Source organism: Ascochyta rabiei, chromosome 11, assembly GCF_004011695.2.
Source record: "Ascochyta rabiei chromosome 11, complete sequence".
Classification (NCBI taxonomy): Eukaryota; Fungi; Ascomycota; class Dothideomycetes; order Pleosporales; family Didymellaceae; genus Ascochyta; species Ascochyta rabiei.
The window spans coordinates 1,105,880-1,128,266 of record NC_082415.1 but is presented as its reverse complement, the minus strand read 5'-3'; the positions used below and the strand labels follow the sequence as shown (position 1 = coordinate 1,128,266).

General features: G+C 56.9%; 9 protein-coding genes across 9 annotated transcripts, besides 17 other annotated features; 2 read left to right on the top strand and 7 right to left on the bottom strand.

Moving 5' to 3' along the window:
* Window positions 1–155: 155 nt before the first annotated feature.
* On the bottom strand, window positions 156–3,076 carry EKO05_0006952 (endoribonuclease ysh1; the record flags this gene model as incomplete). Its single annotated transcript, XM_059636919.1, has 5 exons — window positions 156–589; window positions 643–1,327; window positions 1,390–2,521; window positions 2,675–2,874; window positions 2,927–3,076. The coding sequence occupies 5 exons, from the start codon at window positions 3,074–3,076 to the stop codon at window positions 156–158; spliced, it is 2,601 nt and encodes an 866-aa protein (XP_059492902.1).
* Window positions 3,077–3,342: 266 nt separating this feature from the next.
* Window positions 3,343–3,397: a tandem repeat.
* A 280-nt stretch (window positions 3,398–3,677) lies between these two features.
* On the top strand, window positions 3,678–5,801 carry EKO05_0006951 (uncharacterized protein; the record flags this gene model as incomplete). The annotated part of the gene is made up of 2 exons (XM_059636918.1): window positions 3,678–4,983; window positions 5,032–5,801. 2 exons carry the CDS (start codon window positions 3,678–3,680, stop codon window positions 5,799–5,801), a joined length of 2,076 nt encoding a protein of 691 aa, XP_059492901.1.
* Window positions 3,750–3,806: a tandem repeat.
* Window positions 5,388–5,399: a tandem repeat.
* Window positions 5,400–5,464: a tandem repeat.
* Window positions 5,465–5,484: a tandem repeat.
* Window positions 5,802–6,283: 482 nt separating the features above from the next.
* Window positions 6,284–6,398: a tandem repeat.
* A 399-nt stretch (window positions 6,399–6,797) lies between these two features.
* EKO05_0006950 (uncharacterized protein) lies at window positions 6,798–7,676 on the bottom strand (the record flags this gene model as incomplete). The annotated part of the gene is made up of 1 exon (XM_038946261.1): window positions 6,798–7,676. The coding sequence occupies one exon, from the start codon at window positions 7,674–7,676 to the stop codon at window positions 6,798–6,800; it is 879 nt and encodes a 292-aa protein (XP_038797478.1).
* Window positions 6,824–6,902: a tandem repeat.
* Window positions 7,436–7,467: a tandem repeat.
* Window positions 7,677–7,684: 8 nt separating the features above from the next.
* Window positions 7,685–7,766: a tandem repeat.
* Window positions 7,767–7,770: 4 nt separating this feature from the next.
* Window positions 7,771–7,821: a tandem repeat.
* A 45-nt stretch (window positions 7,822–7,866) lies between these two features.
* Window positions 7,867–10,266, top strand: EKO05_0006949 (uncharacterized protein; the record flags this gene model as incomplete). Its single annotated transcript, XM_038940706.2, has 4 exons — window positions 7,867–8,439; window positions 8,484–8,588; window positions 8,642–10,013; window positions 10,067–10,266. The coding sequence occupies 4 exons, from the start codon at window positions 7,867–7,869 to the stop codon at window positions 10,264–10,266; spliced, it is 2,250 nt and encodes a 749-aa protein (XP_038797477.2).
* A 207-nt stretch (window positions 10,267–10,473) lies between these two features.
* Window positions 10,474–10,502: a tandem repeat.
* Window positions 10,503–10,739: 237 nt separating this feature from the next.
* Window positions 10,740–10,822: a tandem repeat.
* Window positions 10,823–10,878: 56 nt separating this feature from the next.
* Window positions 10,879–10,944: a tandem repeat.
* Window positions 10,945–11,321: 377 nt separating this feature from the next.
* EKO05_0006948 (uncharacterized protein) lies at window positions 11,322–12,560 on the bottom strand (the record flags this gene model as incomplete). The annotated part of the gene is made up of 3 exons (XM_038940815.1): window positions 11,322–11,729; window positions 11,793–11,885; window positions 11,964–12,560. The coding sequence occupies 3 exons, from the start codon at window positions 12,558–12,560 to the stop codon at window positions 11,322–11,324; spliced, it is 1,098 nt and encodes a 365-aa protein (XP_038797476.1).
* Window positions 12,561–12,785: 225 nt separating this feature from the next.
* On the bottom strand, window positions 12,786–16,081 carry EKO05_0006947 (uncharacterized protein; the record flags this gene model as incomplete). Its single annotated transcript, XM_038940785.1, has 2 exons — window positions 12,786–13,714; window positions 13,762–16,081. 2 exons carry the CDS (start codon window positions 16,079–16,081, stop codon window positions 12,786–12,788), a joined length of 3,249 nt encoding a protein of 1,082 aa, XP_038797475.1.
* Window positions 15,839–15,879: a tandem repeat.
* A 649-nt stretch (window positions 16,082–16,730) lies between the features above and the next one.
* Window positions 16,731–16,791: a tandem repeat.
* Window positions 16,792–16,836: 45 nt separating this feature from the next.
* Window positions 16,837–17,573, bottom strand: EKO05_0006946 (uncharacterized protein; the record flags this gene model as incomplete). The annotated part of the gene is made up of 2 exons (XM_038946260.2): window positions 16,837–17,508; window positions 17,568–17,573. 2 exons carry the CDS (start codon window positions 17,571–17,573, stop codon window positions 16,837–16,839), a joined length of 678 nt encoding a protein of 225 aa, XP_038797474.2.
* Window positions 16,887–16,913: a tandem repeat.
* Window positions 17,574–18,445: 872 nt separating the features above from the next.
* Window positions 18,446–19,957, bottom strand: EKO05_0006945 (uncharacterized protein; the record flags this gene model as incomplete). The annotated part of the gene is made up of 1 exon (XM_038940821.2): window positions 18,446–19,957. One exon carries the CDS (start codon window positions 19,955–19,957, stop codon window positions 18,446–18,448), a length of 1,512 nt encoding a protein of 503 aa, XP_038797473.2.
* Window positions 19,678–19,839: a tandem repeat.
* Window positions 19,958–20,193: 236 nt separating the features above from the next.
* On the bottom strand, window positions 20,194–21,929 carry EKO05_0006944 (uncharacterized protein; the record flags this gene model as incomplete). The annotated part of the gene is made up of 4 exons (XM_059636917.1): window positions 20,194–20,381; window positions 20,431–21,091; window positions 21,153–21,603; window positions 21,655–21,929. The coding sequence occupies 4 exons, from the start codon at window positions 21,927–21,929 to the stop codon at window positions 20,194–20,196; spliced, it is 1,575 nt and encodes a 524-aa protein (XP_059492900.1).
* Window positions 21,930–22,387: the final 458 nt, after the last annotated feature.

The following is a 22,387-nucleotide window of genomic DNA, read 5'->3' as shown; positions in this document are numbered from 1 at the left end:
GAAACAACCACTCAAAGATCACTGGACAATCCCCCTTTTCCATGACCGCCCAGCACAATCTGACAAACTAGCATACACAGTCCCACAAAAAAAAGCTTCCTCATGGAACAAACACGATTCCCCGTCCCTCTCCCTCTCTCCTTTCCATCCTTGCACTACCTCCACAAACCACTAACCGTCTCCACGGCCCTCTCGACAACCGCCTTGACCCTCGCGCGGAACGCATTATTCGCACACTCGACATCCAGATCCTCGAGCCAGACGCGGGCAACGAAGCGGTCGAATTTGATTTCGATGCCGGGGACAGGGATGCCCTGGTTGTGCAGGCGCTTGAGCTCCGATTTGTCGTCGGCGGAGAGGGTGAGTGTGTGGCTTTCGTCGTCGGTGGAGGAGGTAGTGGTGTTGGGGTTGGAGAGCGAGGAGCGTGGGTACGCGATTGGCGAGACTGCGGATTCGCCGAATTGGGCTTCGAGGAAGAGGAGTAGGCGGGCGAGGCGGGTCGAGGGATCGGATGTGGCGTGCGGGTGGTGTTTGGGCGGGGTGGGTTTCTCCGGGTGGGCGTGGGAGTGAGCGTGTTGGCGGGAGGATTCTGTGGTTGGTGAGCTCTCTGCGGGTTGGGGTAGGGATGGAGTGGGCACTTACGGCGCACGGCGGCTGGGGAGCTTTCGACGGTGAAGAGGACGGCGAGGACGGCGTCGGCAATGCCGTCGTTGATCGCGTTGCCTTCCCAGGAGACCTCGACGCGGCCGCCGGGCTGGACGAGCACGTTTACGCAGTCCATGACGGTGAATTGGACGCTTGTGCGGCTGATGTCTTCGTCAGCGTCTTCTTTCATGCCGTTACCATTGACCTCTTTGCCGTCGACTGCCTTGTCGGTGATCTCTGTCTCTTTGATTGCGCCAAAGGTGCCCTCGAGCGCCCAGCGAATAAGCTCAGTACCTGCAGCAGACAGTGTAAGGTGTTGGCGGCAGACGATGGTTGTCGTTGTGAGACCAGCATATTCTTTAAGGTCCTCAGGCGCCATGAGCGAGATCTTGAAGTCGTTCTGGATGAGGACGCCGCTGATGAGAGCGTTGCTCTCGTTTTCTTCAACAACTTGCTCGGACTCACCGTCTTCACCAGGTGCTTTAAGCGAGCGAGGTAAAGGTGGCTGGATAGCAGCGAGCGAGCCGACAACTTTGGCAATCTTGTCTGTCTTGAAAGGAATCCGGAGTTCTTCGCAGTTGGCGGGCGAGTAGATCTTGGTAGGCACTGCCTTGTGTGCGTTGAAGCCGAGAAGTTTGGACTTGAGACGTGTCATGTTGCCTTTTTCACCGTGGACGAGGATCTATAACGGTCAGGGAGACGCGCTCTTTTTCAAGCGAAGAAGAAGTGAATGTCGAGGCTTACGACTACCGGCGCGGCGACTTCCTGCACGAATTCCATATTCTCCTTGCCGTCGACGTGGGCGGCGAAACTGTACTCTTGCACGGTGCAGCGTCTGGGAATCATGATCTGTTCGTTCTCTCTCTGACCCACGCGGCGGCTGTTGTTTGCTGCTCGTGTCATGATTGCAGGAATCTGCTCAGGCTCGTGAACAATCTGTTTGGCCATGGTGCCTTCGACCGAGTAACCGGTGATGATGACACCGTTCCTTGGATCTGGTGCCCATCGTTCGAGCAATTCACGAGATGTGCCAGACTGCATCATACCAGGCGAAGCCAACATGACACATCCGCTCATGTCGTCGAAACGCTCCAAGTTCTTCAACGAACGCACAAAGCGGAGATCCCACGCTCCTCGGCGGCCTACATCGCCCTCGGCTTCCGCCTCGGCGAATCGCTGCTTGGTGAGGCGCTTGATGTTGTCGTTCATGGCACCCACGTAGGTTTGGTAGACCTGCATACATCTCCTGGCCAGACTGGAGTTGTAATAGATGGGCACCTTTTGGTACTGCGGATGCTTGCCCCAGTACTCGTCGAGGATGAGCAACAGCTCTTGAGCTCGTCCAAGGGCGAATACAGGGAGCAATGCTCTGCCGCCGCGGTTCAGGATGTCGGTGATGGCCTTCATCAATTGGGTCTCGCGCTCAACGCGCGGTGTATGTGTGGAGATACCAAAGGTTGACTCGGTGATGAGTACGTCAATCTTGACCTCCTTCGGAACAGAAGCAGAGACTAAATGTCGGTCGTCTTCTCGTGAGTAGTCACCAGTGAACAGGATGTTTAGGCCGGCGATCTCGATCAGAAACATGGCTGCTCCCAGTACGTGTCCAGCGGGGTAAGGGGTGATGCGGATGCCAGAGACGGTGTGCGTGGTGTAGAAGTCGATAGATTCGATCATAGGGAAGGTGTTGAGATGGTCCTGTTCGGTGTACATTTGGATCTTGGTCTCTGACGAGCTCGACATGTTGCCGACACGTACGGAGTCCTGGATGAGCCATTTGTAGATGGCCTTTGTGGGGTGCGTCATGAAGACTCGGCCCTTGAAGTTTGTCTTGGCCAGGACGTAGGGGAGCGAGGCTGCATGATCGACGTGGAAACTGGTGTTGCGTTAGCCTGTGGTGTTGTGCGTGGTGAGACAGTCGGCTGGAGGGAAGTTCGAGGCTGCTATGTACATGCGGGCCAGGGTGAGGAGGCACATCACCGGAGTCGGAGTGGATGATGCAAATGATATTCCATTGTTTCTGATATACAAGAGGTTGGCCGCCCATAGTCCCCCATGCATGTACGACTGCAGTGATACGCCTGGCCCGCGCACTTGGATGCTAGGACCAAAGGCAGGTGTGGATACATACTGTGATATCAGGAGCACGTCTACTGTGCTGAGATCAAAGTCGTCGTAGAAGGGCATGGCCGACAGGCCTTCATAAGCAGGGTGCATGCCGGCATCAAGCTACGTTGGGTCAGCAGCTTGCACGCCAGGCAGGAGATGTGGGGGTGCGCACCATGACTGTCTTGCCCTTGTACTGGAGGATGTGGCAGGAGCGGCCGACCTCGTTGCCGCCGCCCAAGCACAAGAACATCAGCTCATCGGCTGGGTCGATGGGCTCCGCGTCCTCGGGCTCCATGGCCGCATGCTTCCTCTTGGACGCCATTTCTGTTTCTGTGCGCGTTCTTGGCGGTGGCTGGATTACGACGGTGGCTTGCTAGACTGTGGTTGGTGAAGCTGTTGCGGCAGCTACGGGTGAAGGGGTGCTCGAGTGAAGGGGTGCGCGAGGTGCGCGAGGTGCGACGGAGAAGGGCGCGTTGGCCAGCAGAGCAGCTGTTCAGTCCAGCGCCATCAGGCAAGTCAGCACTACTACGGATGTTGTCGCGGGCCCTCGATCGGGGCGAGGTGTGGGTGAAAGTACAGCAAGAGCGAGGTGCTGTCGGCGCTGTCGGTGCTGCTGGTGCTGCAGGTGCTGTCGGTGCTGTCGCGGGTGCTCTTTGTCGGCGCGTCTGCCAAGGCCGGTCTGTGCGCAGGCGTCACTGAACGCCGTCTGTCTGCGTGCCTCGCGCGCTGCACCACCAAGACATGGACTGTTGCTGAGAGACGCGCCCTCGCCGCCCGCCCGCCCGTCCACCGCCCGTCCACCGCCCGTCCACCGCGCATCGCTCACCACCTCGCTCCTCCCCCCGCGGCCCGAGACGTCCGTTGATGCCACGCCGATAAACACGCCCGCCCGCGCATCTCCCTCCGGGGACGAGCTGCCCACCATGGCGCAAAACTACAACCAGTACCCGCAGCAGTACGGGCAACACCCGCCGCCGGTGCAGACGCAGAACCTACCCCAGCCGCCCCAGTCGCCCCAGCAGCCCCAGCCGTCCCAGCAGCCCCAGCAGCCCGCGCGCCCCTTCTCGCCGCCCAACTACGAGCAGTCGCCCAGCACCATGTCGCCGACCATGGGCAGCGGCATCCCCCCCGCAAAGCGCCAGCGCCTGTCCCCCAACCCGACCTCGCCCGCCCCCTACCAGTCGCCCTTTGCCGCCCCCTCGTATCCCATGTCGCCCTACGCTTCGTCGCCGCAGAACACGGGCTACCTGTCCCTGCCTCCGTCGCCCGCCAACACGCAGCCCCCGCCCTTCCACCAGCCGCAGCCCTACCAGCACCCAAGCAACATGGCCCAGCAGCACCCACAACCGTCCCAGCCGCAGCCGCCACACCACCAGCAACCGCCCCCGCCCAGCTCCATGCCGCCGCCCAAGGTGCCCTACAGCAAGGCCACGGACCACGAAGGCCTGGAGAAGGCGAACGCGCGCGATCTGGACGTCAATAACATCAGCGACGTGCTCACAGGCTCTGGCATCGACCTGCGCGCCGAGGAAGACAACCTGCTCCACAGCTACAGCAACCGCGGATATGGCACATCGTTCAACTCCCAGGCCTCAGGATCCACCCTCTCGCCCCACGGAAGCTTCAACAACTGGAGTCAACAAGCCAGCCACGGCGCATTCCAGGGGTCCGGCCCGCTGACCCAGTCCCTGTCGCAGGAGCAACACGAAGCAGAGTTTCTGAGGAAGCACGAGCAGGCTGCCCGCATCCTCAACGAGTCGGCCCAGCAGTGCCTCACAGACCCCTTCTGCGACGCCAACGTGCTCCGCCACCGCATGGCGAGACGTGCCTACGAGAATGGGATCCAGGTCAATGTCGATGGTCTGTTCGACAAGATCCCAGACAAGACCCCGCGCGACGTGACAAGAAGTACGCAGGCCGGTGCTAACGGTGAGCAAATTGTAGGCCTCGAAGCCGCCAGTCTGCTGAACCAGAACGCTCCGCTTGTTGAGATCTTGTCGCTGCTTTCGCTGGCTGCTGAGGAGCGCATACGCACCATCGTCGAGGACTCGTTCGCTCTGAGCCAGGGCCGACAGAACACATCACACGGTGTTATCCCACCACAGATGCTCGACATTGCCGTCAAGGAGCCGGACGCCGAGCAGAGAATGGCCGCGCCCCTGAACGTGTTGAGGACGCCGTGGGAGGCATCGGAGAGTGCCACCAGCCCCACGACGACGGCCACGAAAGGTGAGTCTGTGCCAATCCTTCCACCTGAGTACATGCTCACACAAACAGGACTACCGAATGCTGCACGATTGCCTACACCACCAACCGAAGCACCTCGTACACCACAGCCTACGCTCCAAAACGTCAATCACGTTGCCAACGCGCTGAAGAAGCGAGTGCGTGACGATGAATATTTCGAGAAGGAGCGACTTCGCAAACGGCAGCAGCGACTACAGGGCAAGTCGGCAACTGCAGCTGACGCGGCCGAGATGGCGCCTCTACCGATCCCGGAGAAGATCACCAAGAAGCAGCGAGACGCGATGAACAAGGCCGGGCAGACGGAAGACGTTCTGCACCGCAAAGCCAACGAGACGGCTGCGTTAGCGCTGGGCGGCGGAAGGAAGAAGAAGTACTCGTGGATGACAGGAGGCGCTGGCGGTGGTGGGGGTGGTGGGGGTAGTGGTAGTGGTAGTGGTGGTGGTGGTGGTGGTGGTGGTGGTGGCGGCGGCGGCGGCGGCGGCGCAAGTGCCTCTGGTGCCTCGACACCCGCTCGACAGGCCACGGGCCCGAGCAGCAGCGGTGCAGCGACACCAGCGGCGGCGACGACGACGGAGATAGGATTGAGGGCGAAGAAGAGGAACTACGGGGCCAGCATGGAGAGCACGGAGATGGGCGAGAAGATCCAGGTCCGGGATCTTGTGCACGTGTTGGAGAATGACGGCAGGGAGAAGAAGACGCTGACGCTGATTTTGGCACGCCTCAAGAACACGGACAAGGACGAGGGGAGGGGGGTGGACTATGACAAGCGACTGCCGGCGGCAGCAGCCAGTGTTCGTTGACCTTGCTGAGGTTTGGCTGAAGTCTGGCTGAAGTCTGGCTGAGGTTTGGTTGAGGTTTGGCTGAAGTCTGGCTGAAGTGGGAGCTAAAGTCTGGCTGAAGTCTGGCTGGAGTTTGGCTGAAGTCTGTCTGAGGTCTGGTCTGAAGTCTGGTCTGAAGTCTGGTCTGAAGTCTGGTCTGAAGTGGGAGCTAAAGTGGGAGCTAAAGTGGGAGTTGAGAGCTGCTCACATTCTCTCTATTGCTATCCTGAAGAAATGCTCCCCATGTTCCCACATGGGATTTCCATACCCAAAACTCACCATCAGCGACGGCGTTTACGGGGACGAAGGGGGGTTGGTCTTTTTTTTTTTTCTTTTTTTTTCTTTTTTTTTCTTCTTCTTCTTCTTTTCCATCTTCAAAGTGGCGTTTTACATCCCAAGGGCTGGGATCGCTGGGTTATGACTATGGCTGCTCTTGCATGATCTGAAACGAACCTTGTATTTAAAAAAAAAAAAAAAAGGAAAGAAAGAAAGAAGGAAGGAAGGAAAGAAGGAAAGAAAGTAGGAAAGAAGGAAAGAAGGAAAGAAAGTAGGAAAGAAGGAAAGAAAGAAAGAAAGAAAAGAGTGTGGTGCGTGTGTCATCATGTCGTGTTGTACTGGCTAGCCATTATGAAAAGAGGCAAACGCAATGAATGGTAGGCGTCGAGTTGTTTTGACTGGAGGGGGGAGGGGGGAGTAGTTGTAGTGTATTATCGATCAGATAGATTGAGGGTGGAGTAGGTGTAGTGTATTATCGATTAGCAGTGAGTGGTTATGGATTGAGGGTGGAGTAGTTGTAGTGTATTATCGATTAGATAGATTGAGGGTGGAGTAGTCACAGTGTGTTGGTGTCGTGCTTATCTGATGGGGTAGGCTGGACCCTGCGCTAGGACTGATGGGTCAGGCTCGTTGTAGAAGCACGCAGCCTGGGCAGCGGTCCAGCGCAGACGCTCCACCTCACTGACTCAGCATGTTGCCTGGCTAGAGATGAAGAAACCAGGTAGGAAACAGGAGAGGACAGGAGAGGACAGGAGAGGACAGGGGAGGACAGGGGAGGACAGGAGAGGACAGGAGAGGGCAGGAGAGAGGAGTGCAACGCCACGTGCCGAGGGCCGTGCAGGATGGCTGTTTGGGCGGGCGAGGGATCCCTTTGTGTCTAGTGGAGCCGTGGAGCGGGAGCTGGGACGGGAGCTGGGACGGGAGCTGGATTAGGTATGGCATTGTGGTGGTGATTGGGTATGGCATTGTGGTGGTGATTGGGTATGGCATTGTGGTGGTGATTGGGTATGGCATTGTGGTGGTGATTGGGTATGGCATTGTGGTGGTGATTGGGTATGGCATTGTGGTGGTGATTAGGTATGGCGTGGTGCTGGTGATTAGGTATGGCGTCGTGCTGGTAATCAGGCATGGCGTCGTGCTGGTAACTAGGTGTGCTGGTACTAGGGTATGCAGGCTGGTGATTAGGGCATGGCGCAGGCTGGTCGTTGGGCTGCACACGACCGGTGAAAGAATGACCCGGCCAGCGTACCCCTCCACTGCTCTGCCACGTCCAGGGCGCAGACACGCCCGCTGCTCAGGTACCAACTTCAGCTCCCGCTCGAGCGCGTCCAGCAGCAAGTCGCCGCCGCCGCCGTCGTCGCCGCCGCCGCCGTATCCTCGCCACGACCCGGGCGTGCGCTGGTGCAGAGAAAGACAAAGAGAGAGAGCAAGACAGCGGCCGCGCAGGATCCCCGCCGACTGCGCCCCAAGCGGCTCCTGCCTGGCAACGACGTGCTCAGCCTTGTCCGTGTTGGAGCGCCAGAGTGAGAGGCGCCCAGCGCTGCGACTGTCAGCTCGCTGCCCATCTGCCCATCTGCCCATCTACGTCTTTGTCTTTGTCTTTGTCTTTGTCTTTGTCATTGTCATTGTCATTGTCATTGTCATTGTCATTGTCATTGTCATTGTCTTTGTTTTTGTCTTCGTCCTGTCCTCGTCCTCGTCCTCGTCTTCGCCGCCGTCGTCGACCCCCCGCGCTCTGCGCTCCCTCGCTCGCGCCTGACTGATGAACTCCATGAATGCCCGCTTCAAGAACCTAGTCGGTTCGAAACGCAAGAGTTCCTCGCACAACGCCTCGCCCAGCGCCCAGGGCGGAAGCACGCCCACAGGCTCGAACCGACCGACGTCGCTGTCGCCCCAGGCCAGCAACTCGAGCAGCTCCTCGCTCCCCATGAACCCCCAGCAGACGGGCCTGGGCCGCCCGCCCTCGTACACGTTCGCGCCCCAGAGCGGCCTTGGGCCGGGCCAGCAGCAGCAGCAGCCGCAACACGGCCGCCCGACCAGCCCGCTGCCGCCCATCAACACAGGCGCGCCCGGCTACCCCACACACGCACCGCACCCCGCGCACCCTCCGCACCCTCCGCACCCCCAGCACCCCCAGCAGCAGCCCGTGGGCTATCCTCCCCAGCCCGGCCCGCCAGGCTACCCGCCCCAGCCCCCGCCGGGCCAGTACGGCGCTGGCTACGGCGCCCCTCCGCCGCCCGTCCCCGCCGCCCACGGCCCGCCTGCAGTCTACAACCGCCCGGGCATGGCAGAGGTCGCCGGCGAGGGACGCTCCAAGGCCCAGCTGATTGTCGGCATTGACTTTGTACGTTGCTGCTCGTCCCCCGCGTCCACCGCTGACTCGTCCAGGGCACCACCTTCTCCGGCGTCGCCTTCGCCTTCGCAACAAACACCGAGGCCAAGGAGGACATCATCACCGAGTGGCCCGGCGCTGGCAACCAGACCAAGCAAAAGGTAAGCCCCCCGCCCCCCACCCGCCCCCCACGTCTCCTCATCCACCCCCCCAGATCCCTACCGTCCTCTACTACGACCAGTACCAGAAGGTCGTCGGCTGGGGCCCCGACATTGCCGACGCCCTCGCCCCCACCGGCTACCCCAAGCCCGGCGTGCAAAAGGTCGAGTGGTTCAAGCTGCAGCTCATGCTGTCCGGCAACACGTACATCGACCCCATCAACCTGCCGCCCCTGCCCCCGGGCAAGTCGGAGATCGATGTCGCCGCAGACTACCTCTTCCACCTGCGCCAGGCCATGCGCAACCAGCTGCAGAAGACGCTGGGCGAGGTCTTCAACCGCGAGGAGCGCAACATCCGCTACTACCTGACCGTCCCCGCCATCTGGAACGATGCTGGCAAGGCCGCCACCCGTGCCGCCGCCATCCAGGCCGGCTTCCTGCGCGACGAAAACGACAACAGGCTGACCCTCATCACCGAGCCCGAGGCCGCCGCCATGTTCTGCTCCAAGACCGGCCTGCTCAACCTCAAGATGCACGATGCCGTCCTGATCGTCGATTGCGGCGGTGGAACCGTCGACCTGATCGCCTACGAGGTCGAGGAGGAGCAGCCCTTCTCCGTCGCAGAGTGCACCGCGGGCTCCGGCGACTCCTGCGGCTCTACCGCGCTCAACCGCAACTTCAGCAACATCCTGCGCGCAAAGATTCGAAAGATGAAGCTGCCCGACGGCTCCAAGACGGCCGGCAAGGTCTACGCAAAGTGCATCATGGACTTTGAGAACAGGATCAAGGCCGACTTCCGGAACAACGGCCAGAAGTGGGCCGTCGACGTCGGCATCGAGGCCGAGTTCCCAGAAGCCGGTATCGAGGAGGGCTACATGACCTTCACCAACGAGGAGATCCTGCAGTGCTTCGAGCCCGTGGTCAACCGCATCTTGGAGCTGGTGAGGAACCAGATCATCGCCATCCAGGCACAGAACAGAGCGCTACAGAACGTCCTTGTCGTTGGCGGTTTCGGCGCGTCCGAGTACCTCTTCCAGCAGATCAAGCTCCACGTGCCGCCCCAGTTCCAGTCCAAGGTCGTCCGCCCCATGGACTCCGTCGCCGCCATCGTCAAGGGCGCCGTCACCGCCGGTATCACGGAGCGAATCGTCACCCACCGTGTTGCTCGTCGCCACTACCTCATGGCTACGCTCCAGCCGTTCAAGGAGGGCCACCACCCTGAACAGTACCGTGTGCCATCGCTCGACGGCAAGGACCGCTGCAAGTACACGCGCCAGATCTTTGTCCAGAAGGGGCAACGCGTCAAGATTGGCGAGCCCGTCAAGGTCTCGTTCTTCAGACAAGTCGCCCCTGGAGCCACCCTCATGTACGAAGACATTCTGTACGCTTGCGACGACGACGTCTGCCCGGAGTACACCAAGGACCCTCGTGAGTTACCCCCAACCCTCCCAAAACCAGACATGCTGCTAACGTGTGCATAGGCATCAAGGAAGTCGTCACCCTCACCTCGGACCTCTCGCGGAAGAACCTTGAAAAAGACTTTGAGCGCATGGACACACCACAGGGAACCTTTTATCGCGTCTACTTTGACATCTACCTCACGCTCGACGGATCCGAGTTCAACGCCGAGCTGGTCTGCCAGGGCGAAGTCATGGGTCGCTGCACGTCAAGATTCCGATAATCGCTTCCAACACGCCGACCCCGACCGTGTTTTGGAAAAGTTCATTTCCACGAATATAATACATGACGATATAGTGATAGGTGGTGGAGACGGCAGAGCAGGTAGATGGGGCGGAAGCAGAGCGTGGATAGAGCGATCATCTGGCGACGTGGGTCTGATCCCATTCTTTCTTTTGGCATTCTTGTTCCTCTTGAAAAAAAGGCACAGACAGCTACAGCTACAGCTACAGCTACAGCATACCCCCAAACGTTCAATGACAAGAGAAGCTTTACTCTTGTAGCCCGAGTCCCCATGTCGCTGCGTTGGTGCCCCCACGACCCAAGGGACGCTTATAGTCTGTAGGGTATCGCCTCGAAGCAACTGCACCTTGCTGCCAGACTCGTGTAGAGCCGTCAACAGATCCAACTCGGATACAGATGACTTTGAAGTTCCCTCGCCCTTTTTTTTTTTTTTACCATGTACCACACACAACGACCGATGACCGATACCAATACCGATACCGAATCCTATGACCGATACCGATACCGATACCGATGACCGATGACCGATGACCGATGATCGATCTTGCGCAGAAAAGCTCGAGATGTGAATTCTAGCGAGGTTGGGCTTTCTTTGCTGTTGCTGTTGATGTCGCTGTTGATGTCGCTGTTGCTGTTGCTGTTGCTGTTGCTGTTGCTGCTTCTACGCCACTATGGAGGAGCTCGGCTTGTTTGCTATCTCTGCGTGGGAGAAGCGATTTCTGCCATGTGTGGAGAGATGCGAGGAATTGCGTTGGGCCACGTTGGGCGGTCTGGATTGGAACTCTAGTTGAATTTCTCCATGTGGACAGCAGCAGTCTAGAGCCAGAAGCTACTGTATTGCGAAGAAGCCGAAGTCTCGGGATGGGTAGGTAGAGGACGTAATTCTACCAGGTTACTTTCTGTGCATGAAGAGAAAGACGTTTGGTCTTGGAGGCACAGATACACAGAGGAGTGTGATGAGCGGAACGCAGGCGTGTACCAGTCAAGCTTCGTCCGTAGTCTGTCCATTTATAATTATGTTCCCTCACGATAGCACTACTCCCTCGGCAAGTGGTTCACCTGCCCATCATACACGCCTCTAAACACGCATCGAAACGCCATGTGCGCGAACAGCGTGCCCACCATAGCACCAAACAGCACGTCGATCGGGTGATGCCAGCCATCTCTGACTTTGCTGGCGGCGATCAGCAGCGCAATGAGCCAGGGCAGGACCCAGAGGAGGACTTTCCAGTGCGGTGTCCGTCGTGCCTCACTCCTGTTTTCTGTCTTCTCGCCACCGTCGTCTCTCGGATATGAATTTCGAGGCAACATCTTGAACTTGGCGTTGAGGTACAGCGCGAGGAAGCCAAAGCCGGCGAATGCTGCGCTTGCGTGGCCTGAGGGGAAGGACATTTGCGCTTCTTTGATGTGTTTGGGGTCGCCTGTGCATACAACGGCCGTGTACTACATAGCGTTGCCTGGGGGCCCGAGGCCAGGGCGTGGCTGCGTTATCGCCGGAAGACAGACGGCGAGGAAGTGTGGACGCAGACCGCCGATGAACCATTTGATGAAGGATTGGAAGAGGGTGGCCGTTGCGAGAGCGTAGCCTAGGCCCATGATCTGGAGCCATCAGTGACATTTTATGAGATGCCCGAGACACTCGTAAAGGGCACAGCAGAAAGAAATATCCCCACTTACAGCAGCATTACTCTCCCAAAAGTCCCTCGTCCACCATATTCCCACCGCGCCCATGACCAGAAACGGGCCCGCAAACGACACAATCGCGCTCACCAGCGTCGTCACATACTCCGCCAGATACGGTTTCCCGTGCTTCAAGCCCCACGCACTTGCCCAAACGCCGGAGTACAGAGGGAAGTATCGCGGCATCAGTGGCGTGGCAAATAGATAAATCATCTGCGCGATCAACAGACATAGAAGCTGCGTCAAGATGTCCAGCCAGCTGTGGCGCAACCACACCATGAACGACGGCTGGTTGCGGAACCCTGGTAAGAGTGCTGAGCGGCGTGAAGGGGGTTTGAGCTGTGCTTCGGGGTCGGAGGACGCGGTTGAAAAGTTGCCGTCGAAGGAGTTGAGATGTAAGGAGCCGGTGGTCCGGGGTGCGTGCTCTTCGGGGATGTCGCTGAGCGACGGCACGTGGGTGGAGATGAGGAGAACGGGTGCTTTGGCTTCACAAGCACCATCCGTTGGGGGCGGGGTGGCTGGAGGGGAGTAGGGTTGGCGTTGGCGGCGGAGATCGAGCGCTGGACGCGGTGATGAGGCGATGGCTGTGGACATGGTGCCTAATAATATCACAAGACGCCGCGCGCCGTCGTAGTGGTAACTGACGACAGGGTAGAAGAAACAGTTGAGTGAAGGGCCTTTTGGGCGATGGAAAGGTTCAGCCGTGCTTGATACTACTTTCCTGTCTTGTCGGTTTGTTGCATGGCCTGAAATTGAGGCAGGAGTACCGGACGGCAAGATCATAGGAACACGACACTCTGAAAATGACATATCTCTCCATCAGAACCCGAACACGTTCTCATCCTCCTTGAACCCCCAATCTCTCAACGCCGGCAGCGCCGCCTTCTGGATCATGGCTGGGGGCCCACACAAGAAAACCCCCGTCTTCTCACCCGGCTCAAACAATGCTTCCTTGATGATATCCGCATCAACGTGTCCCTTCTTGCCTTTCCAGTCATCACTTGGATGGCTCAGAACGTGCGTGACCTTCAGCCTACCGTTGCTGTCCTTCTCAAACCCATCAAGTGCTTCTTTCAGCAGGATGTCCTTCTCACTCTTGTTGGCGTCGACGACACGAATCTCTGTCTCGTCGTCGGACGAAAGCATGGCGCGCGCGAGCAGTGCATAGCCGGGCGTGATGCCGCTTCCGCCCAGGACGAGGTTGATGCGGTTGAACGTGTATTCCTTGTCTGAGATTGTGAAGGAGCCGTTGCCGTTGTACGTGATTTCCCCTGTCGGGCCGCGAATCTCAATCTCCTCGCCAATAGGCAGGCAGTCTAGAATGTTGGACATGGCACCGCCGGGCTGCTCGTCGGTGGGGAAGTACGTTTTGACAGTGAGCTCGAAGGTGCCGTTGCCGTCGCGGAAGTCATTGTTCTTGCCGCCCCCAGATTTTCCGCCGGGGAGCAGGGGCTTCGTGGGTGTGTAGGAGCGGATGAGCATGCGGTCCTTCATGTGGAAGCCTAGTTGTACGTGCTGGCACGTTCCGAGACCAAGATCTGGCTTTCCATCGGGAAGCTGGAATGTGTAGGCTCGCGTGTCGTCCGAAATGGACTTGCAGTCGAGCAGCTTGACTGGCACCCATCTGTGCTTCTGCAGTGTGATCTTGTCTGAGCCTTGAGATGACTCGGCCTTCTCTTTCGCCGCAGCTTCTGCGCTCTGCTTGATGAAGGCCGCAGCTTTGTCGGTCACCGTACCGAGAATGCATTCTGTACTTGTCAGTCTGGGCTCAGCACAAATTTGGAAGACGACTTACCCTTGAGTTTCTGATACGCGTGCCCGTCATGTATGCTCTCAAACTCGCTGCTCGTCTCGGCATGCACCTTTCCAGCATGGCTCATAACCGCCGCCTTACCACCTGGATGCCAATCCAGCACACTAGTCGCGTCGTACACTTTGTTGTCGACAACAATCCAGCAATCGCTATCCTTGTCGTGTTTCTCGATCTCCTCTCTTGTGAACTGCTTCGATGGAGCACCAGCCTCCTGCTTTGCAGCTGCGATTTGGTTTTCTGTGCTAGGCTTCATCCAGCCGCCATCGCCCGTCCCTGGCTCAACAGGGTGTTTGTAGAGAATAGAGGGAGTCTCGGAGTCGTCTTCCTGGATGACAAAGGGCTTGACAACGTACCAGCCGTTGTTCATCATGCCCATGACGTTCCAGCTACCGTGTTGAGGCTGGGTGTTCTTGAATACGTTGAAGCAGCGTACTGTGATACTTTCCGCTCGAAGAAGATGTGTAAAGTCAACATCAATATGCCAGTGCAGCCATGTCCAAAATTTCTTGCCATGGCGAATTGGCGCGTCGGGAAATTTCCTGATGCAATACAGCCATGACTCTCCGTTGTCGAGCGAAATTTCGACTCTTTGCACTTCGTGTCCGCCGCCATCGTATGCGTAGCCCTCAATGCGATATGTCTTTCCCTTTGTTGCCGACGCCAGGGGTAACTTCTCGCCTTGTGCTGGCTTGACGATAACCGAGTTGAGATTCTGCTCGTTGCATGCCGTGTCAGGGTGTCTGAAAAGCGTCTCGGCAAACTCGCCATCCTTCTCTGTCACGGATGACGGAAGTACACGGTTATCCCAGATGTGGTAGTACGAGTCGTTCTCCTTCTCGGATATCCAGATGCGCTTGAGCCATTTGATGCAACGGCCACCCACGTATCCTGGAATTATCAATCGCACAGGGTATCCATGATCCGGTGGCAGAAGCGTGTCATTCATCTCGTAAGCCAGTATCACATCATTCGTCGGATCCATGGCGTAGTCAAAAGGTATGCTGGTCGCGTACTTGCCCTCGCTCGGCTCATCGGCACCCTCCACGTTTACCCAGTAGCGCTTACCGTCTGGCATCTTGTGGTCTATCCCAGCTTTGAGCAGAACGTCTCTCAGCAGCGGACCCTTCCAGTATGCACAACTAACAGCTCCTGCGCCCCAGCTGAAGCCTTTCGACTTCTTGATCAGATTGAGCTCTTTACGACGGTTGCCATCGCAGGCTAAAGCGACAGGAATGTTCACAGAATCGAACTTGTCCTTGAGGTCGTCCATGGAGAGCGTAAGTTTACCGTTTTCTATGTCCAACCGGTGGAACTCCCATAACAACCTTGGAACAGCGCCGTGGTTACGGACATAATGCAGCTCATTGGGTGTGATGAGGCCTGCGTCGTATAGGTGTGTGAGGTGCGCTTCAGCATTGAGAGGATGCTTGCCAGTCAAGCGGATCAGATCAGACGAACGAGGAAGCCAGTTGTCCGGCGAGAATTGATCGGCCTCGTCGATCGAGATTGTACTGCGGTTGTTGTGTTGTGGGCTCTTGCGTTTTCCGTCGTTTTGCTCGAGTTTTGCGATGTAGTCCTTTTCATGCTGCAGGGCTCGCAGGAGAGCAATTTCTTGTGGGGAATATCGTTCCCATAGCTTCTCGCACTCGGACTTGTGCGTTTCCGAGTCGTCGTTCGAGTGGCCTGAGTCTGAGCCAGCTTTGTATAAGTATGCATCGTGGTGCTTGCTATCCTGGCCAGTCTCGCGCTTCCACTTCTCTTCGTCTTGGTTGCCCTGATCTTGATCCTTGGAGTCTTTCGAGTCCTTGGAATCATCCCCGTCTTTGCTCTTACTCCCCTGGTCTCCTTCATTTTGACCTTTTTCCCTTTGTTCTTTCCTTTTCTTTTCCTCCTCCTGCTGCCTCCTCTTGATATTCGCTGGCCACTCTTCCTCGTTCTTAACCCAATCTTCCGTAAATTCGACGACATACCGCCACCCCAGACTCCTGTTCTCGGGGTGCCGTAAATGCAGATCCTTTTCCCCCGTGATCACGTCTCTAAAATTGATCAAATCTCCCTTCTTCGCCTTCGCCTTCAGCTTCTCGAGCTCTGCTTTCGCCTCCTCGCCCAACTCCTCGGCCTCGTCCAGGCGCTCATCGTCGCGGTGCGTGATGCCCGGCAGCCGATCGCCCTGCTTGTTTTTGAACCCCACGCGGTGGCCGTGTCCGTGGGGGGATTTCCAGTCCGGTTCTCTGTCGATATCCTCGCGGGTGGAGCCGGGGTGGTCGGTAACCTGGACGCGCCAGGGGACCCGGTGTGGCATGTTGATCAGGTTCAGGGTACACAACAACAGTGGCTAGACAAACACTATGCAGTCTTTGAGATCTCTGCAGGGGTGCAAAAGCGTGTACTACCAACACCAAGGACGCGTCTCCATTAAGATCGCCGGCGACTTAAAGCGGTCCAACGCCTTTTCGTCACCACCGTGACCGTCATCATGTGTGTCGTCATAGCGGTCCTGTTTTGCATTGGCCGTATTGGTCGCGCGTTGTGGTTCCTAACTCGGCGGACTGGATCGTGGGAGGTTCACGAGTAGTCGCTGGTAGCGGCCGCTAGACGCTGGATCCGGTCTTGCTGGAGCTTGTTTATCACTGTAATTCTGCTCCGCGGATATCATGGAGTCCGACGCTGTCGAATCGAGAAATGAGAACTTGATTTCTCGCGGGATTGGGCCGGACCGTGGAATGCAGACGGAGGCGGAACCGACGTGTGCGGGGTCTTAGCGTGGTGAGCGAACCCGGTTGAAGGGGACTTGATGATGTCCATGTGAAAATGGCCGGAGCTTCGTATTCACGTCGAAGGAAGGATGAGCGGCACGGGGAATGGGCTCGTTGGGATGTCGAGTTTCCACTATGTTGAGAATTGTAGATTCAGTCGCTGTTGAGGTATCATTGCAATCACATGTCCTCCTGTCCAACCCCATCCCATTCCATCCAATCCAATCCAACCCAGTCCAGTCCAATCCAGTCCAATTCCTGCTTTGTATTCAAGCTCTCCCTCCAGCCATTCATGCTTCACTCAGAAGATGCGAAGCCCTACTTCGAACGAATCCCTAGCCCAAATGACTGCCCCCCCCCCCCCCCCCCCCCCCCTCCTCAAAAGCAGTAGCGCCAGCAGCAACCCAGCAAGCAGCAATAACGCTATTACCACAGCCGTAGCCACCAACTGCTCCACCCCGAAACTCACATCATCTGCCCGTAACTGTTCTAGTCCAGCTTCTTCGTCTATGTCCACGATCACGGGGTGGCGCGGCGTATGCTGAAAAGGCGTCTCGCGATACGATTGTCGCACGACCGTCGAGTATGCAGGCGGTGCGTCGTGGGGATGGGAGAAGAGGAGATGCGTGAGCGGAACACTTTCGTTGTCTTCGTCGTCCGAGCACGAGGGGCGGCTTGACGGGGTGGTGGGGATGAAGTACTCGGTATGTGTGGAGGCGTGGAAGGCAACCGGTTGCTGAAGGGATAGATGGTGTGGTGCATATGGGATCATAGGCGATGTGTCGTGGTGGATAATCGTCAGACTGTCAAGGCATGGTACGTTTGTATATGCTGGAGGTTCGGATTGGTGCGGCTTGATGATTGTTCTTAGACATGAGGGAGCCGGTGATGTTTCGCTTTGTGGTGCTGGTAAATCACGAAATGACCTTTGCTGTATGCTTGGTGGACCGGAATAAACGCCTTGGGTGATATTCTGTGGTGCAGCGTGAGTACTGAACTCTCAGCATTGGAATACATTGGGCGGGGTCATACCTCCATGCTGAACTTTGACCTGTTGCAATGCTTGCCTAGATTTGCTACACTCGCAGCGGTATCCAGATCAGTGAATAAGCATCAAACCGAGATCTCAAAACCTGGAGCCGTATCACAGCGATGTTGCGTTGTATATGCAGAGCTACGTCTATCACGCTGCGCCGGATCCGTACATACTCAGCGGCTTTTCGGGAATGAGGAGAGAGCTGCGCTCAGCCAGCAAGAACTCCAAGGCACAAGGCCGCGCAAGAAGTGCAGCAGCGGTGCAGTAGACGACCATAGTGGGCCGCGGCGATGCACGGCAGTGATGGCTGGGTTTAGCAACTAGGTTCCGTGGTTGAGGAGTGATGCCTGCAGCTCGCTTGTGGCTGGCGCAGGTGCTACTCATGAGCCTCCATTCTGGTGTGGTCACATTTGCTTTACGCAACACGCATCACTTTATTCCTTACAAAGCTTGGTTCGTAACATGCTGTTTTCATCATTCCTTTCCAAAAGCTTGGTGTTGTTGTCGTAATGTTGTTGTGGTACCGAATGTATTGGTACAACCCAGCCTCTGCGGTGTTGTGGAGCCGCGGAGCCGCGGAGCCGTACAGGCATCATTGGCAGGAAGCAGGACGCCTCACATATTAGTCCCACAGCGGTTTCGAACCTAAAATAAGAATGTACAGGCACTCAGATTGCAATATCCAAGATAATGCACAGCGCGCTAGCCTACAGCTGTGAAGCAATCCGTCCTCTACCCCTCACGCCAGCCTACCACTCGCCGCGTCTATCGTCATACACATCATTCGAGAAGCGGCCGCGCTTGGCGATATTCTCCTGGGTCTTTCCACCGTCGTCCTCCAGATCGCGCTTCAATACCCCAAGATGGACTCTGTTCAATGAATGTGCAATCGCAGCTTCAGGACCAGTAGCAGTAGCGACCTTTTTTGTACGAGAGCGAGGACGTTGCCAGCCTTGCGCTTGATGCTGTGGATAGACCTGTTGGTAGGTGAGGTGTAGTGATCGATGCGAGGGTTGTGCTTCTTGTGCTTGTGTCTTGATACCGAACTAGTCTCGTCCACCTCTGACTCCGAATGGTCGATTTTAGCATGAATACGCTTCTCGTGGCGCACGAGTGGGTTTTTTGCTTCGAACTCCTTTTGCTCATGGAGATGCTGTGTTTCTCGGATAGTCTCTTCGAACGGAATAGACTCCGGTTCCTTTGGTCCACCAGAAGGCACAGATGTGCGACCGTAGCCGTCAAGGACACTCATAACCGTTTCCGTCACGTTCGCCTTCATGGCCTGGTGCTTGGTCACAAACTCCACGGCAAGAGCGACATAAAACACGTGGTAACCTTCTTGGGCATGGTCCAGCTTCTCCCTCTCATCGACACTGAGTTCATGGTCGAGAACATCTTTGACGTCGTCACAACACTTGTCGCAGATAAAGGCCTCGTTCTCGTAGACGGGGGCATTGCAATTGACGCCGCAGGGTTTGGAGCTCTCAACCCGATGCCCACACATGAGTCTGTGTAGTCCTGCCTCAGCGCCGCACGACCCATTGCGGTATAGCGACGGCGAGAAAAATTGGAAACCACGCCAGGTACCCAGATAGCCTTCAGGTAGGGGTTGAGTGTTTGTCGCCTTTTCGATGATAATCTCTGAGGCGTAGTCGTGTTTGGAGGTCGACGATGCTGGTCTGAGCAGACGATCTTGTTGGCGTTTGGGTACAAGCTTGCGACGCTTGACTACATCTTTGTTTGTGTTTGTCTGAAAGCTACGGTTATTGACGCTGTTCTCTTTGTCTAACTTGTTTCTTCCGTTGTAGTCGGTGTCGCCAGCGTTTTCGTCCCGTATTTCACTACAATTCGTCCCTTCATTATCGATGTCGACGACATGTTCGTCTTCGTGGCTGTCTGCAATGCTATCGTGTTGCAGGGTGGTGGTGGAAGCATCAGACGTACAACGTGTGTGACGGCGGGCGTGATCTTCGATACCATGCGACCATGTGTCCTTTACAAGTGTGGACTTGGCAACACCGTCAGGAGATTGGTTAGCTAGATGAACGGCAGAAACACCAGGAGGTGAAGACTTGGTCGATGGTGCTTCAAGCCCGCTGTCGGATAGTGATGGTGATGGTGATGGTGATGGTGATGGTGATGGTGATGGTGATGGTGATGGTGATGGTGATGGTGATGGTGATGGCGATGGCGATGGCGATGGTGATGGCGATGGCGATGGCGATGGTGATGGCGATGGCGATGGCGATGGTAATGGTGATGGTGATGTCTCTGACATCTCTACTCGTACCCGCGTGTCGTCGACACCATCCTGAATTGTAAAAACGGAGACGGGGTGCGGTCGGTGCCACGGCTCTTTGACCAGGCGCCAAGGGTTGAGTGGCATCGTGTAGATAGGTTACTGCAAATGCAGCAGGGAGTCGCTGGAACGGAATTGTGTTGGATGATCAGAGAGGTCGAGCGAGTCCTTGCGCCTTGATATCAAGTGCAGGTACGATCTTGGCATGAGTACTAGAGCTGCACTGAGTGAAGGTTCTGGATATCGCAACGGATCACATGCGTGCGTACATGACAAGTGAACGTTTGAACGAGTGAAAGAATCGATTACAAGGACCCTACCGCTTACTTTACCAATTCGGCATCCAGCTTGGGGTCTGCATATGCCGGTCCAGCCGGCTCATTCGTTTTCATGGCTTCAAGCACTTCGAGACTCATGTCGGCTCTAGGCCCAGTGAAGTTTTTGCGTCCATCGACAAACCACTGGATGGTGCTTACCAAGAGGATGATGCCAAATGCCACAACACAGTAGTCTGCAGACGTCAGTTCAAGGTTCGATGAAGGGTGTTGGAGGCTACCTACTCATGTTGCTGCCAGTGACAGGAAGCTCTGGAGGAAAGACGAAGAGGACGGTGGTAACAATCGCGTATGCCAGGCCGACTAGGTTCGCAATCCAGCCCAGCCAATTCGGCAGCGTAAAGGCGCGAGGAGGCAGCATCTTCCTTCCGCGGCAGACGTTGATGGCGACAGGAATGGCATAGCTGACACCAAGAGCGACAACGGAGGCGGCGATCAAAGCGTTGAAGGCACTGCTGGAACCGATCATGATCAGGCCGAACAAGAGTGTGAGACCAGCGGCGAGAATCAGAGCATTGAGTGGCACGTCAAGCCGTTTGTCCACCTTTGCAAACATCTTGGAAGCAGGCAGCCCGCCATCTCTGGCGAATGCGTATGACATCCTTGACGAAGTCGTCATGATGGCAATCTCCGCGAAGAGGATGCAAATCAGGGGGAACATTAGCAGGCAGACAGCGCCAGCTCGGTTGCTTGTCGCTGTGTAGATGATGTGTACGAGAGGTCCGGATGTCGACTCGATGATGGCATTGGCATCACCGCCCGAGACGAAGAGCAGGATCATCAGGAAGATGAAGCCAGTAACGGTCCCGATGCAAACGCAGTATATCATGATCTTGGGGCCCTCGACACTAGCGTTGGGGATCTCCTCAATCATGTGTGCGACTGCCTGTAGCAGACTATATGTTAGCGTTCAACTGCTCAAGGTTAAGAGTGAATAGGTACTCTACATCATATCCGGTGATACCAAAGCCACCCTGCAGCAACCCCAGAAGCCAAGCAATGCCATCGGGCCAACCAGTCTCGTTGACGAACTCGGCGAAGACAAAGTCAGCAGAAGCGTAGTTTGGCGAGGAGCAGGCCAGGACTGTGATGCAGATGATGGCGAACCCGCCGATAGACCAGATGAAAGCACCGCGATTGACGTAGGGGAGCAGTCTGTTCAGGAAGGCGTTGACGAGGAAGGCAATAAGGGTCCAAGCCACGTAGATCAGGTATTGTTGCCAGGGCTTGATGGTGAAGTCAGGGTGGAATAGTGAGATGAGACCAGCGATGAGCTGAGAAGCCAAGAGGCCCCCTGAAGTGGTCAAAGCTATCCATCCCGAGACGTTGATCCAGCCGGTGATCCACGAAGCCAACGGCACCCACTTCCTGGGCGTAATGACAGCGACCCAGTGGTATCTGTGTTTGTCAATACATGCTGGCGTCAGCTAGGGTTTCGGGACAACTCACTGCCCACCAGCGGTAGGGTAGGCTGAGAGGAACTCGGCAAGTGACACGGCAAGGGCCAAGTTGCAGATGCCAGCGGTCAACAATCCCCAGATGACGGAAGTGGAACCGCCGCTAGGAAGAGCAAGCGAGAGTGAAGAGGACAAAGCGGTCCAGGAATTTAAAATGGCAAAGGCAAGCCCCAACATGGATAAGAGAGAGAAGTTGCGCTGGAGCTCGCCCTTGTGGCCGAGGGCTTGAAGCTGCAGCTCATCGTCATTGCGGTGAAGGGATGCCATGGTGAAGTCGACGCCGATGGTGTGCGCCGACCGTGGCGAGGTATGGCTGTCTTATGTACGGAGCGGCGCGAGTCCATCAGCTGGTGCGCGGCTGACGTCGCCATCCCAGATACGGCATGGCATGTCCGCGAGAGAAGGAAGGCGATAAAGGCTTGTCAAAGCTTAGCTGTGTCCAGCGTCGCTGTCCTTGAGGGATGCGCGACACCGTTATCTCCAGACGCCGAGAGTCGGGGCGAAGGGCAGGCATCTCGGTCCCGGCCAGGCGTCAAGGGCGTATCGCAACGATACATGGCTGATGACTAATGAAATGACAAGCGCAGGCCAACCCCACAAACCACAAGCGTCAAGCTTTCCGGAGCGAGCCGCCAAGAGCGCCCCGCAAGTGGGCCTGGCTGAGCGAGCCGCTCGAGGCGACCACGGTGACGGCTGGAGAGGTCGAAGCACCGCCGCACGAGCTG